Raw genomic sequence first — 12,500 nt, forward strand, 5'->3', positions numbered from 1 at the left:
GGGGGGTTTATTCCTGAAGAAGCAAGTTTGTTCTGGAAATGTACCTGGGCCAGAAATGTTGCGTAATAGAGAGGGGAAAAGTCCAGAACAGCAGAAAAAAGTGTAGCGGTAGCAAGTTTGCGCCCCGGGAGCCGGCGTTCCCTCCTGGGGATCTTGCAGGCCTGCATGGGAATGCTGTGGAAAGGCGTGGCTCCGATCCGCAAGCAGCGGGACATCAAAGACGACAGAGTATCTGTCCGTCGCCGCCGCCGACCAGCAACTAATCTGATTTGCCACGGCTAAGCTTAAAAGTAGCACTGCGCTAATTAAGCTGAGCCAAATGAATGATTTAATTACATTAACATTTCCACTTTACACCAGGGCAAAGGCGGGATTCCACAGAGCGTCTGGCAGAGATGGATAACTCAGCACTGGTTCATTTATGAGGGCAGATGGAGAGTGATGGGAGGAGTGAGAGAATGGGTGGGAAAACAGTTTTGTAGCTAACACATCAAAAAGATGAGCTAATCGGAGCTAATACTTCCGCCCTATTCAGGTTTCATTCGTCAATGAACTGCATCAATGATGCTGCATTTCAGACTTCGATTTCTATTTGTAATGACCTGCATATTACACCACGATTACATGATGAAGTATTTAATCACTATGATATGAAATACCAGAACAGCTCTCAATGATAATCACTCAGTCCCTTATTGTGGTATAAGACAAAAATATTTGCCTCTTACTTCAAAAAGGGTGAACTGAGGACTTAGTCATCACCCTCTCTGTGTGAGTCTCCCTGGAGGTAAGTAAGGAGCGGCCTATCAAAGTCAGTGACTGTTAAGCTAGATTAGGTATTAGCTCCTCTTAGTGCCTCACATTGGCCTCTGCCTTCATCTGTTTGTATTAGCTGTGAATCACTTCTTGTATGGCTCCTCTTGTTCTATTTTTTTTCTTTCTTTTCCGCTGCTGTGCCTGGCATCCGAGCTCAGTGCAAACAGCAGTGCAGATAAACACCAGAGAACCCAGTGGGGCCTGACCAGCAAAGTAGGGATGCGTAAAAGAGCCTTAATTCCATTTCAAAGATGCACTCTAGAGGAGCCTCGGGGAGGGAGCAGAGAATTAAAGAGACGGGATGATGGAGAGAGAGAGAGAGAGAGAGAGAGTGAGAGAGAGAGAGAGAGAGAGTGAGAGAGAGAGAGTGAGAGAGAGAGAGAGAGAGAGAGAGAGAGAGAGAGAGAGAGTGAGAGAGAGAGAGAGAGAGAGAGAGAGAGAGAGAGAGAGAGAGAGAGAGAGAGAGAGAGAGAGAGAGAGAGAGAGAGAGAGAGAGAGAGAGAGAGAGAGAGAGAGAGAGAGAGAGAGAGAGAGAGAGAGTGAGTGAGTGAGTGAGAAAGGGCATGTGTTAAGGGAAGTTTGCATACCTTGTATGTTGTAAGGGTTGTCGATAACAAAGTTGCCATTCCATACCACAGAGAGGTCGACAGCTAAGTCGCTGATGTCATTTCCTTCGTAGTCGTACTAATGGAAATGACAGAGAGAAAGGTACAGAGGGCGATTTGAGCAGTCTCAGAGGTTCCACTAGTCCAGACAATAACACACAAATAAAGGTAAACAAACTAGACACACAAAAAACACATCTTTGAATCATTGTGTCCAACCAATTTTGCAGACAGAATTCATTTGAAAACAGGAAAGCCAAGACCAACTGCACATAAATTATCACTGATATCCCTATCATATAAAACTGTAAGGTGCACTGATATCCCTACTCATATGAAACTGTAAGGTGCACATGTTTGTTTTTGCACATGTTTGTTTTTATCTGGATAGGAACACCATCTTAAATTCAAGTGTCAGGAATGAATGCAATATGTAGCTGGCTAGTTGGTATACATGGAGTACATGCCAGATCTTATGAAAGTATAGAATTCTCCTCATTTTTCTGTAAATGAGCCTGCAGCCAGTCTTGTCAGGATTCTCCCCTTGCTATGTGAAGAGCATCAATATTCTGAGAGGAGAGATGAGGAGAAACTGAATGAACTGAACTGAATGACAGAAAGCATGGAAGATAGATCAACGTGGACTATTTTTATTTATTTATTTGTTCTTTTTTTTTACAGTGGCCATTGATTATGGCGGTCTTTCCCTACCACATTCTCTTAGAATCAGAACACTAGCTGTGTTAGAGCAGTGTGTCAGATGCGAGGGCATTAGAGATGCTGGCAGATCAGATCTATCGCACAGGAAGAGCAAAAATGAAATACCATCACAGTCGTGATATTTAATTTAATTACTAAGTACTTATAGAGCGCCAAAACATTACACATGTATCATGGCGCTTTATAGAGTGTTAGACAATCAGAGAAAAAAAGAAAAGCACAGAAAAGAAGGCCCATGGGTAACAGGGGCGATGAAAAACTCCCTAGAATTGGAGATACATATAGGAAGAAACCTCAAGCAGATCCACGACTCAAGGGCCTGACCCATCTGCCTAGGGTCAGATACAGGACAGTAAGGTCTGTATACATGACAAATGCATATGATAGTCAGGTGTAGAGAATAGGACATGGTGTTGAAAGCCACCTGAGGTGAAGTGACCTGAGTGGAAAGATACTAAATTACAGAGGCCCAGTTAGAGACTGCATGGACGCCTCAACTGGACATTACTCAAGGTTAGCCATTAGTTTACTGTTGAAGTAAGTGATGAAAACTTCGGCACAAAGAGTGATGCAGCACTGTAAGTGAAATTGGCATTTCCAATTTGTTGGCTGCCATGTTTCATTTGGAGCCCCAGTCTCCTCCAACACACACTGGGTCCTGAGAAGCTAAGATTGGGATTTCAGACCTGATCTTACACAAGCTGGTTGAACTACCACCCACATGGATGGTCCTTTAGGTGCTGCAGACAACCAGGTCAATAGACGCTCAACCTCTATCTGCTTACAGAGATCCTCACCAAGAGCCTTAGGATGCTAGCTATACAATTCCTTATACAGTTGAGAAATAAAGGACTTTTCAATTCATTAAACTGGGACCAGCAAATGTGCCCCATCCCTGCATTTCTTATATGGCTGAGAGAAAGAGACTGGCTGCTGTCTTTGGCCTTAGGCCTTCGTTTTATGCCTTCACCACAGTCATTCTATTTCAGCAGAATGTCACATTCTTGTGGGCTAATGTTATGAGCGTGTATGTGTGTGTGTGTGTGTGTGTGTAAGAAAGAGTGTGGTGTGTGTGTGTCTGAGCGTGTGGCCTTGCATACATATTAATGACATCTCTAAGGGCATGTATGGTCAGCAGACTGACTGTATGATGCCTCTCTATTATCATCTTGCTTGTCCAGTTGAACCCAGAGGAATGCCATCATGCTGTGGTTAACTACGTTCCCCACAATGCCCTCCACACACCAACAAACGCTCTATTCTCCATGTGCCTCTGCCATCCACAACTGGAGACGCAGACTTCCCCTGCTCAGCCCACAGCTCCTCAACCTGAGGGAGCTCCATTAAAGTTTAAAGGGCTCCATTAGTCCACCCACCAGCACGAGGCACTTGGGTGGAACAACGGGGTGCCCTGTTCGCCCCCAGTGTGCTAAGCAAACACGGCCATGTTTAATTCATGTCTGCATTTACGAGCCTATGATAGCACACACCTCGCAGCCTCCAGGCAGGGATGCGTCTGCTGGGGAACCGGGCCGTAGCCCCCCGGCTTCTGGACAGGCCAAAACACAGAGCCTGTCAACTGGCGCTACGCACTGAGCTCAAGGGAAGTAAACATTGCTGGCAACTTCTAGCAGAACTCAATGCATTCATGCAAGCCACTCACCTTACAGTTTTGCTCATTTGCAGAATGCGGTACATCCCTGGCCCAGTGGTCTAAAATAACTCTGGTGATGATACCCACACATGCTTTTGAAAAATAGCTGCATCCGCACTGAAGGTTTTTAGGATGCTCTGTATCCAGAGTTTGTGAGGGATAGAGCAGTGCAGCTCATTAGTTTCTCAGGGCCAGCGCCGTCTACTGTTAAGGGTAATTAAGCACACGTATGATCGCCGCACAGCAGAGAGCCCTGGAGGCCATGCGAGACCTCAAACGCAAGGTGAAGGGAAACATGCACACGACCTAATTGAAAAGAAAGAAATACATATATCGGCGGCGAAGAGCTGATCGTTAGGAGGCGGCCTTGCACCGCGGAGTAAGGGGTCTCTCGGGGGCTGAGCCCACACTGCCCAATCGAAAGGTCACCCCGCGCTTTCTTGTTTCTTATAGAGTGGGTCCGCGGGATTGATTGGCATTCCGAGGGGCAACTTTGAGCTTTTAATTGGCAGCGGGGGCCATCGATGGGAGGTGAGCAACCCTGTGTGTCGCAGTATTTACCAAACAGCCCTCCGCTAACCCTCCGCCAGGGGAACAGTGGGCAGCTGGCCAGGGAGATGCACGGGGCCATTAAAAGAAATGAAACAGACAAAAAAAAAAGTAATTCCAAAAAACTGCTCTTCTGAAATCCTTAGTGCTCTATTACGACCTACAGAGAGTAAATAAACAAACCGCTGATTATAAATCCACAAGGAGGACGTGCAGTACATATAGCAGATTTATAATCTCTGACAAGGTACAGCTGCAGTACATATAGCGTGCAGTACATATAGCATGCAGATTTATAATCTCTGACAAGGTACAGCTGCGTCCCAATTCACTTTTTTAATTACAAACGGGAAAATGAATGACACAAATCTTAAGGCGCCCACTACCTCCCCCTCCCCCACCACCCCCCGTCGCCTGACGCTGGCCCCCCTATAGATCAGAGGGGGCTGGGGAGCAGAGCCAGATGAGGATCCCAGGAGGAGTCCCAGGTCCAACGCGCGCAAAAATGCCGATGCTCACAAAACAGTCCTTAACAGCTGCTGTGCTGCTTCACAGTGGAAAAAACGCCTGGGCCTTTTCCTGCAGGTCACCTCAAGATAATTTGTCATTTCTGAAAGGAAACCTGCATGCCTGCTTAAATACAACACATCAGCAAGAGGTCTGGTCTATATAATTGCACATACGCTGCTCCTCCCTTCGTGATACAAGTGAAGATTTATTACTAGTTTTAAGTGCAGATGTGGCAACATCTATTAAAGTTATATTTCTCAGCATAATGAGTGTAGGCTTTGCATATGAATATGGGTCATATCAATTGATCATATTTATTTAGAAAAGGGCCTTCTACAATGTTGGGAATGTTGGAAAATTGCTAGCTGACATAACTGCATAATTGGTAGACTATGGCCAGCGAATCCTGACTCCAGAGCATTCAAAAGCGGTCTGAATTCAATCAGAGTTGCACTCCCCTGTAAAATATGCACACCCAAAAGCTTTGGTGAGAGAGTTGCCACACCCAAATGCATGGAGGATGAGTAAGTGGAACAGAGAACTGGGAGGCAAAATAGGTTAAACGGCTCAGGCACTTTCTGGAGCAGTTGGTCAACAGCCAGTCTTTGGACTCCTCCACTCGGGCTCTGAGGAGCAGGAAGGCGTGATTCCATTACGACGGGACGCCCCAGGCCACGAGCACACCCCCCACCCCAGCTCAGCGCTCCTTCTGCCCCGTCTCCACCTCTTCCCAGTTCCCACCCCTCAGCTGTTCCTCTCTCATCCAATGCCCTTTCCTTGCCACACCTCTCCTCTGCAACGAAACCAAACTCCAACTGTTTCTAGACTGGTCTGTTCTCTCCTCTTCTCTGGTTGAGGAGGAGGGGGGGGAGAGAGAGAGAGAGAGAGAGAGAGAGAGAGAGAGAGAGAGAGAGAGAGAGAGAGAGAGAGAGAGAGAGGAGCTGGGGACTGTCATCCTGCTGCACCGCTGTAATTCATCATCATTTTATCTGCGACGGCTTTTAATTGGATCCTATCAAATCCTCCCGATAGTCCTCATTTTCGCCACAAAAATCGGCAGCTGCTGTCAAGAAGATTCCGAATGAGATTGGTCTTTCCCCCCCCCCCCCCCCCCCGCTTCCATCACTATGGTACTTTCCCTTCTATTTTTTTGTGCGGTGGCACGGAAGTGTTGAGAGGAGTGAGGGGGGCAGTCATTTATCTGAGCAGAAGGTAATGTTGTAAAGCTGACCATGATATTATCAGCCTGTCCTGCTCTACCCCTGGGCTCTGCTCTAACTCTCTAACAATGAAAGCCGCTGAAGACAGATTTCTAGCTGTGGCCTTCACACACACACGCATACACATGCACACACACACACACACACACAACCTCCATCTCTCCTCTCACTCTCTGCCTCTCCCCTAAACCCACACCCCATCCCCACACACACACACACACACACACACACACACTATCATGACCTAAAAGATATAGCTTTTGCCCTTTCCATCATTATTATCATTCACTTACATGTTGTACTCAAGTGTTAGGCGATTATGGAGTCTTTTGTAGCAGGCTGAGTCGGCAAGCCTTTGGGCTTGACATGGATGGATCAAGAGGCAAGCCTCATAATGTTTCAAGGAGGAAGAGTAATATCAGACAGAAGCCAAGGCAGCTCATAAAGGCACACCACTAGCACAGCTCCTGCCTTTGGAGGAGGCTCAACACACCAGCTCAGGCACAGTCTGCAACCTTGCACTAGCTTGCACTAGCACCTTGCACTAGCTTTCACTAGCACCTTGCACTAGCACCTTGCACTAGCACTTTGCACTAGCACCTTGTACTAGCACCTTGCACTAGCTTGCACTAGCACCTTGCACTAGCACTTTGCACTAGCACCTTGCACTAGCACCTTGTACTAGCACCTTGCACTAGCTTGCACTAGCACCTTGCACTAGCACGTTGCACTAGCACCTTGTACTAGCACCTTGCACTAGCACTAGCACCTTGCACTAGCACTTTGCACTAGCACCTTGCACTATCACCTTGCACTAGCACCTTGCGCTACTGCAGCTTGCACTAGCACGTTGCACTAGCACCTTGCACTAGCTTGCAAAAAATTAGTAATCAGGAGCACTGTCCCTGCCAATACAATATCATTCGCACATTCTCCCTCTCTCTATGTGTGTATCTTTCTTTCTCTTCCTTCCTGCCTGCCTTCCCCCCTCTCTCTCTCTCTATCTCTATCTCCTTTTTTCTCCCTCCCTCCCTCTGTCTCTCTCTCTCTCTCGCACACCAGAGAAGCTGTATGACTATGGCGCGGAGGGCATTTGGGGCACAGCAGAGCCTGGTGAGTGTAAACACAGGGGTGGGAGCTGTGTGAGCTGTGGGCCTGGGCTCTGGGCTAATGCACTCAATGATGCTCCAGCAGCCGCGGCAGTGTGCCGCACTTCATCACTACCAATCTCTTGTTTACCCGATCGATCTGTCCGAGACTATCTGCCTCTCCTCCGCGGACATGCATTCATGTTTTATTAACTCCCCAATCTGCCTTTTTTTCAGCCCAGTGCCTGTGAGTGTGTGGGTGTGTGTCTGAGAGAGAGAGAGAAAGAAAGAGAGAGAGAGAGAGAGAGAGAAAGTGATCAATGTCAGTCTAACACTATCAAGTTTTAGTTCCGACAAGGCCCAAACAACAGCCGATAAAATATGGCGGCCAAGACAGTGGGATGGCGCAGTAATGGCTGCTCTTGGCTCTGCTCAACTCGGCCCTAGGACGTCTGACAGGCCAGGACAATTAATGCAGGAGGGCATGCAGATGAGCTTTAAAAAAACAGCCCAATCTTTTTGTCTGCAGCCACCCCCGTGTCAGACTAAATGCGCCCCTGCTTCCTTTAATGATAATCTCAGGCAGGGACACGCTGTACTCCTGCTAAAACCACGGGCCGTTAAGTAACTCGTAATTGCTGTCCGTTTAATGGCATAATTGCAGTGTGAAAATTAACATGGCTGTAATTGCCATTTCATATTAAAATTGACAAGCTGGTCTCAGCTCCTGCAGTGGCGGACTCCTGAACAAGATGCTCGAGGGGCAGACCAATGACGTCCAGCGATGAGACGGAAACCGGGATGCTCAGGCCCATATATGGCAAACATGCATGCTTACACACACACACATCTGCACACCTACACACACACCAACAAAATAGGAAAAGATTGCTGCTGGAGCAGCTGAGACGGCAGATGCACATGCTTTCGTGGGAATGTTAGCGTAGCGTTCAGGGAAGGCTGTTAGCGTAACGTTCAGGGAAGGCTGCTAATGTGTGTGTGTGGAGATGCTCTCATGCTAACCAGAGCTGCCCAAGCAGACTGCCTGTGCCACACACAGACAAGAAGTGACACCCTCCACATTGGAGACGCTTCGCCTGACTCTGGAAGTTAGTGTCACTCCCAGGCGCTCTGCGTGATGAGAGCGCATGAGGACCAAAAGTCTCAGCGGTAAGAGCACCCCTCCCCTCCCCACGCTCTCCACCAAAAGCTAAAAAGCGCTGTTGATTGGAAACGGCTCCGACAGCAAACAGTCAATAAAGGCCTCTTTAGCCAGACAGCTCTCCGCGCGCTTACTCGCGTAATTAGCTCTCCTTCAGACGCGCCAGGAGATGCGGCAAGAGCTCGGCTGAGAAAACAGGCGCGAGAGAGCGAACCCAGACAAGAAGAGGAGGATGAGGAGAGAGGAGCGAGGAGGAGAGAGAGAGCAAAAAGAACGGCAAAGAGAGCTTCCTATAATGGCCATCAATGTGGAAGCACAGTCAAGTGTCATGGCGCTGTCAAATGCACGGCTGCCACTCTCGGGCGGTAATGACTAGCGGTCCTCCACAGCCTGTTCATGAGCCCGGCTTCTCCCTCAGGTCTGCACGCACATAGCCCTCTCTAAGCTGGCCAAGAAACCCAAGCAAACTCCTGCTGTGCTAGACAAACAGGTTGAGCAAGGACTTTCACTGCAGAACATTTTAAAATGACTAATTTTGAACTCTTGTAAAGACAAACGGGACCTTGCAGTATGAATTCAACGTTAGGGGACAATCTGTCCAAACTTTGACATTGAATGGTAATGAGGCTGGGCAAACAAGTCTGGCTTCCCTCCCAAACCTCACCCCTCACCTTTGCGTCGGCTCCGCTAATTTTAGCTCCCCCTTTAAAGTCATCATGCAGATCTGGAATGTTCTGAACGCAAGTAACACCCTGAACGTTCCCAATCACATTTTAACAAATGCCCCTCATGAGGGCAGCCAGATATATGCCTGGCTCCAGGAGACCAATACCTTTATTATTAGCACATAGATGGGACATTCTTAGGCATAGTTTACATTTAGGTCAGTGACGTAAACCTAAAAAGATGGAGGAGACAAACAGCTGCCTACAATACCACCACACTTTTGACCAATCATAAAGTATGTATCTCCACACTTTTGACCAATCATAAAGTATGTAGGTTTACTAAACATTTAGAATTAAGAGCTGCATTACACGCATCATATTCACCCGAAGGACCTTTGTAAGGACTAATTTTTCTCTCTCTCTTTCTCCTTCTTTTATTTCCTTGACTACACTTCCTTCCTTTGTCATTGTCTGTTCATCTGTCTTTCTTAGCCTTTCTAAACGCTTGACAAATGGCCTGCTTCTCCCCACTCCTTCAGGGGTTTGATGGCGAGCAGGCTCTCCGCCCGTTCCACTCTCTCTGCATCTCCCCTGCTCTCCCCACTCCACAACAGAACATTATTTGTGAAGCATACTGTACAATATTTCAAAGACATCTAATGCATTCTGTCAAAGCGGGCGCCCTATCTCGGAAGACAGCTAGGGAACGAAAGGAGAGCCGTGTGGTCCTGAGGTTGCAGAAATGGTGGTTATACTCGACAAGGCTGGCTTGGTGAACAGCACGAAAAAACATCCAAAAGAAAAAGTTCCGAATACTGAGAGAAGAGAAGAAACCAACACAGGCAAAATGCTAATTCAGGAATTAACAAAATGAAAGGCATTAAAATGAACAACAAGTGTGGCGCAATGTAAACAAATGAGATCACACTAAAGCCTCCTGGTGTGTGCACAACTAAAGCTATCTAAGTATTGCAGCTGCTGTGTGTGTGTGTGTGTGTGTGTGTGTGTGTGTGTGTGTGTGTGTGTGTGTGTGTGTGTGTGTGTGTGTGTGTGTGTGTGAGTGCATGTGCGTGTGTGTGTGTCTGCGTGTGTGTGCGCGTGTGTGTGTGTGTGTCTGCGTGTGCGTGTGTGTGCGTGCACGCGTGCGTGCGTGTGTCTGTGTGTGTGCGTGCGTGCGTGCGTGTGTGCGTGCGTGCGGAGTGGCAGATGGGGATGACTCACCGTGGTCTTCTGGCACTGGATGCTGGTGCTGTTGAAGCGCAGAGCCGTGACGCTGTACACCGAGCCCTGGATGTGGAAGATGCACTCGTAGTTGCGCTGACCCGACTGCGGCTGCGGAAGGTTCCGGGCTAGCAGCGTGATGGGCTTCATCACCCCCACCGGGATGTAGATCTGCGTGGAGGGCAGGATCTGAGGACACTCCTGACAGGTGTGAAAGAAGGGAGAGAGAGAGGGAGGGAGAGGGAGGGAGGGAGGGAGGAGAGGAAAAAAGAGATATTTGAGCTCAGTCACCTAATAAGAGAGCTGACTCATCCTGAAGTCATCAGAGGAGATAAAAGGTGGCAGGGTGATCAACTCTAAAAGGAGAAGAGGAAATTCAAAGGAAAGTTGAAAAGGACGAGTGGGAGGAACGTTAAGGGGAATGATGAGGTGCTGTTAACGAGGGAGCGGGCCAGACGTGTCAAACAGAGGCAAGGGGAAGAGACAGGAAATCAAGTTAAAAAGGAAAAGAGAGTTGCATGTGCTTATGACAGACTGGCAGATGCATGATGCCACTTCTGGTGCATCACAAGGTCAGCCCAACACAGGTGGTAATAGTCTTCACAAAAGATTTATAAATTAGATGAGAAGTGTTCTTCAAAAGCCTGCTTACAGTAGAACCAGCACTCAAATATGTATTTGGAGCAAAATATGTTCTGGTGCAACAATAGGAAGTAACCTATTGTTGGGACCTTTCTACCAACATACAGTATCTTTTGAAATTTAAATGTATTCCAATGAAATGTTATTGGTGCGTATATCAAACACTAATATCCTCCACGGGTAGTCATTTGACAACGTCTGTTGAAGACAAACACGATTAAATAGCTCAGAGCTATAATGGGATTTGGAGGGAAGTGTCATCAGTTGCCATCACCTTAATTTGGCTTCCAATCTCATTTTACACTTGGTGATGAAATCTGTTCCTGTACGCCCAGATTTTTAATGCAAGTGATAAATAACAGAAAAAAAACGCAATCAATTTCTTCTCAGCCGGTGGCAGTTAAATGCTATAATTTTTAGTGTAACATCAATATACACATGAAAGTCTACAGTAGTCCTCCAGTGTGGTCTGCAGTAGATGTCTGCGCCTGGCTCTGGTGAGGAGTGTGTGTGGTGGGCTAGGCTTGGCTCTGGTGAGGAGTGTGTGTGGTGGGCTTGGCTCTGGTGAGGAGTGTGTGTGGTGGGCTTGGCTCTGGTGAGGAGTGTGTGTGGTGGGCTAGGCTTGGCTATGGTGAGGTGTGTGTGTTGTGGACTATTCTTGGCTATGGTGAGGAGTGTGTGTTGTGGGCTACTCTTGGCTATGGTGAGGAGTGTGTGTGGTGGGCTAGGCTTGGCTATGGTGAGGAGTGTGTGTGGTGGGCTAGGCTTGGCTATGGTGAGGAGTGTGTGTGGTTGGCTAGGCTTGGCTCTGGTAAAGAAGTGTGTGTGGTGGGCTAGGCTTGGCTCTGTTTGTGTTCGTCTGCCACCCACCCCCCACCACCAACACACACACACTCATGGAAATTGGCTCAAAGTAAACAAAAATCATGAAAGCTTGAGCAGGGACAGAGTGTGTTCTCAACTGATACCAAACCCTCTAATGAGGTAAGGACCATTGAAGTCCTTTCTTTGGGAACTGTGAGGTGACAAGTCATAACATCGAGGGGTGTCTTCAGGATGGTTGGAGCTAATCAAAATGTGTTGTTCAAAAAAAGTTATTTTATTAGAGAAATTGACTGAAAAAAGATTATCCCGTTGGTTCTCCCAAGACAAACCATTGAAAACTAGTAGAAGGGAAAGGTAAAGCAAGTAGAATAGGAGAAGCTTGTGAATGCAATGGGATGGCGAGTCTTGAGCACGCTGCTATCAGTAGCGAACACACGAAGTAGCGAAGAGAGAAATCCATTGGGCCAGAGCTACTCCCGCCCCCCACTCCCCCCTTCCGCAAACAGAGAGGGGGGTATCAGTTCCTCTCTTGAGCAGCTGAATGGGTGATAGTGGCAATCCGCTGGTGCCTCTGCCATTCATTTAGACATTCACTGCACACAGGAGGTGGCAGAAAAGCTATAAACAAAACGGTTAATGAAGCGCTTCCAGCTCCTGATAGAGCTTGACTTTCAAAGAAGAGTCGGAGGGACAGGAGAGAGAAATTAATGAATACTCAATGCAAGGTGAGGCCAAGGTTTTTGTGTGTGTGTGTGTGTGTGTGTGTGTGTGTGTGTGTGTGTGCGTATGTGTGTGTGTGTGTGTGTGTTTGTGTGTGTGT

At 47.6% G+C, this 12,500-nt stretch overlaps 1 protein-coding gene across 3 annotated transcripts in view; it reads right to left on the minus strand.

Annotated features, from left to right (window-relative positions):
• Positions 1-12,500, minus strand: part of plxna1a (plexin A1a) — a 162,012-nt gene that overhangs the window by 41,144 nt on the left and 108,368 nt on the right. For all 3 annotated transcript variants that reach the window (XM_076275564.1, XM_076275563.1, XM_076275565.1), the window contains exons 10-11: positions 10,214-10,414; positions 1,404-1,500 (exon numbers count right to left, since the gene is read on the minus strand). In XM_076275564.1, coding sequence (XP_076131679.1) covers positions 1,404-1,500; positions 10,214-10,414 — 298 coding nt within the window. The remainder of the gene's footprint in view (positions 1-1,403; positions 1,501-10,213; positions 10,415-12,500) is intronic.

This window comes from Alosa pseudoharengus, unplaced genomic scaffold (assembly GCF_046254945.1).
Source record: "Alosa pseudoharengus isolate Yale_2024_CS ecotype anadromous, Long Island Sound unplaced genomic scaffold, YU_APseudo_1.1 YU_APseudo_1.1_scf_9, whole genome shotgun sequence".
Taxonomy (NCBI): Eukaryota; Metazoa; Chordata; class Actinopteri; order Clupeiformes; family Clupeidae; genus Alosa; species Alosa pseudoharengus.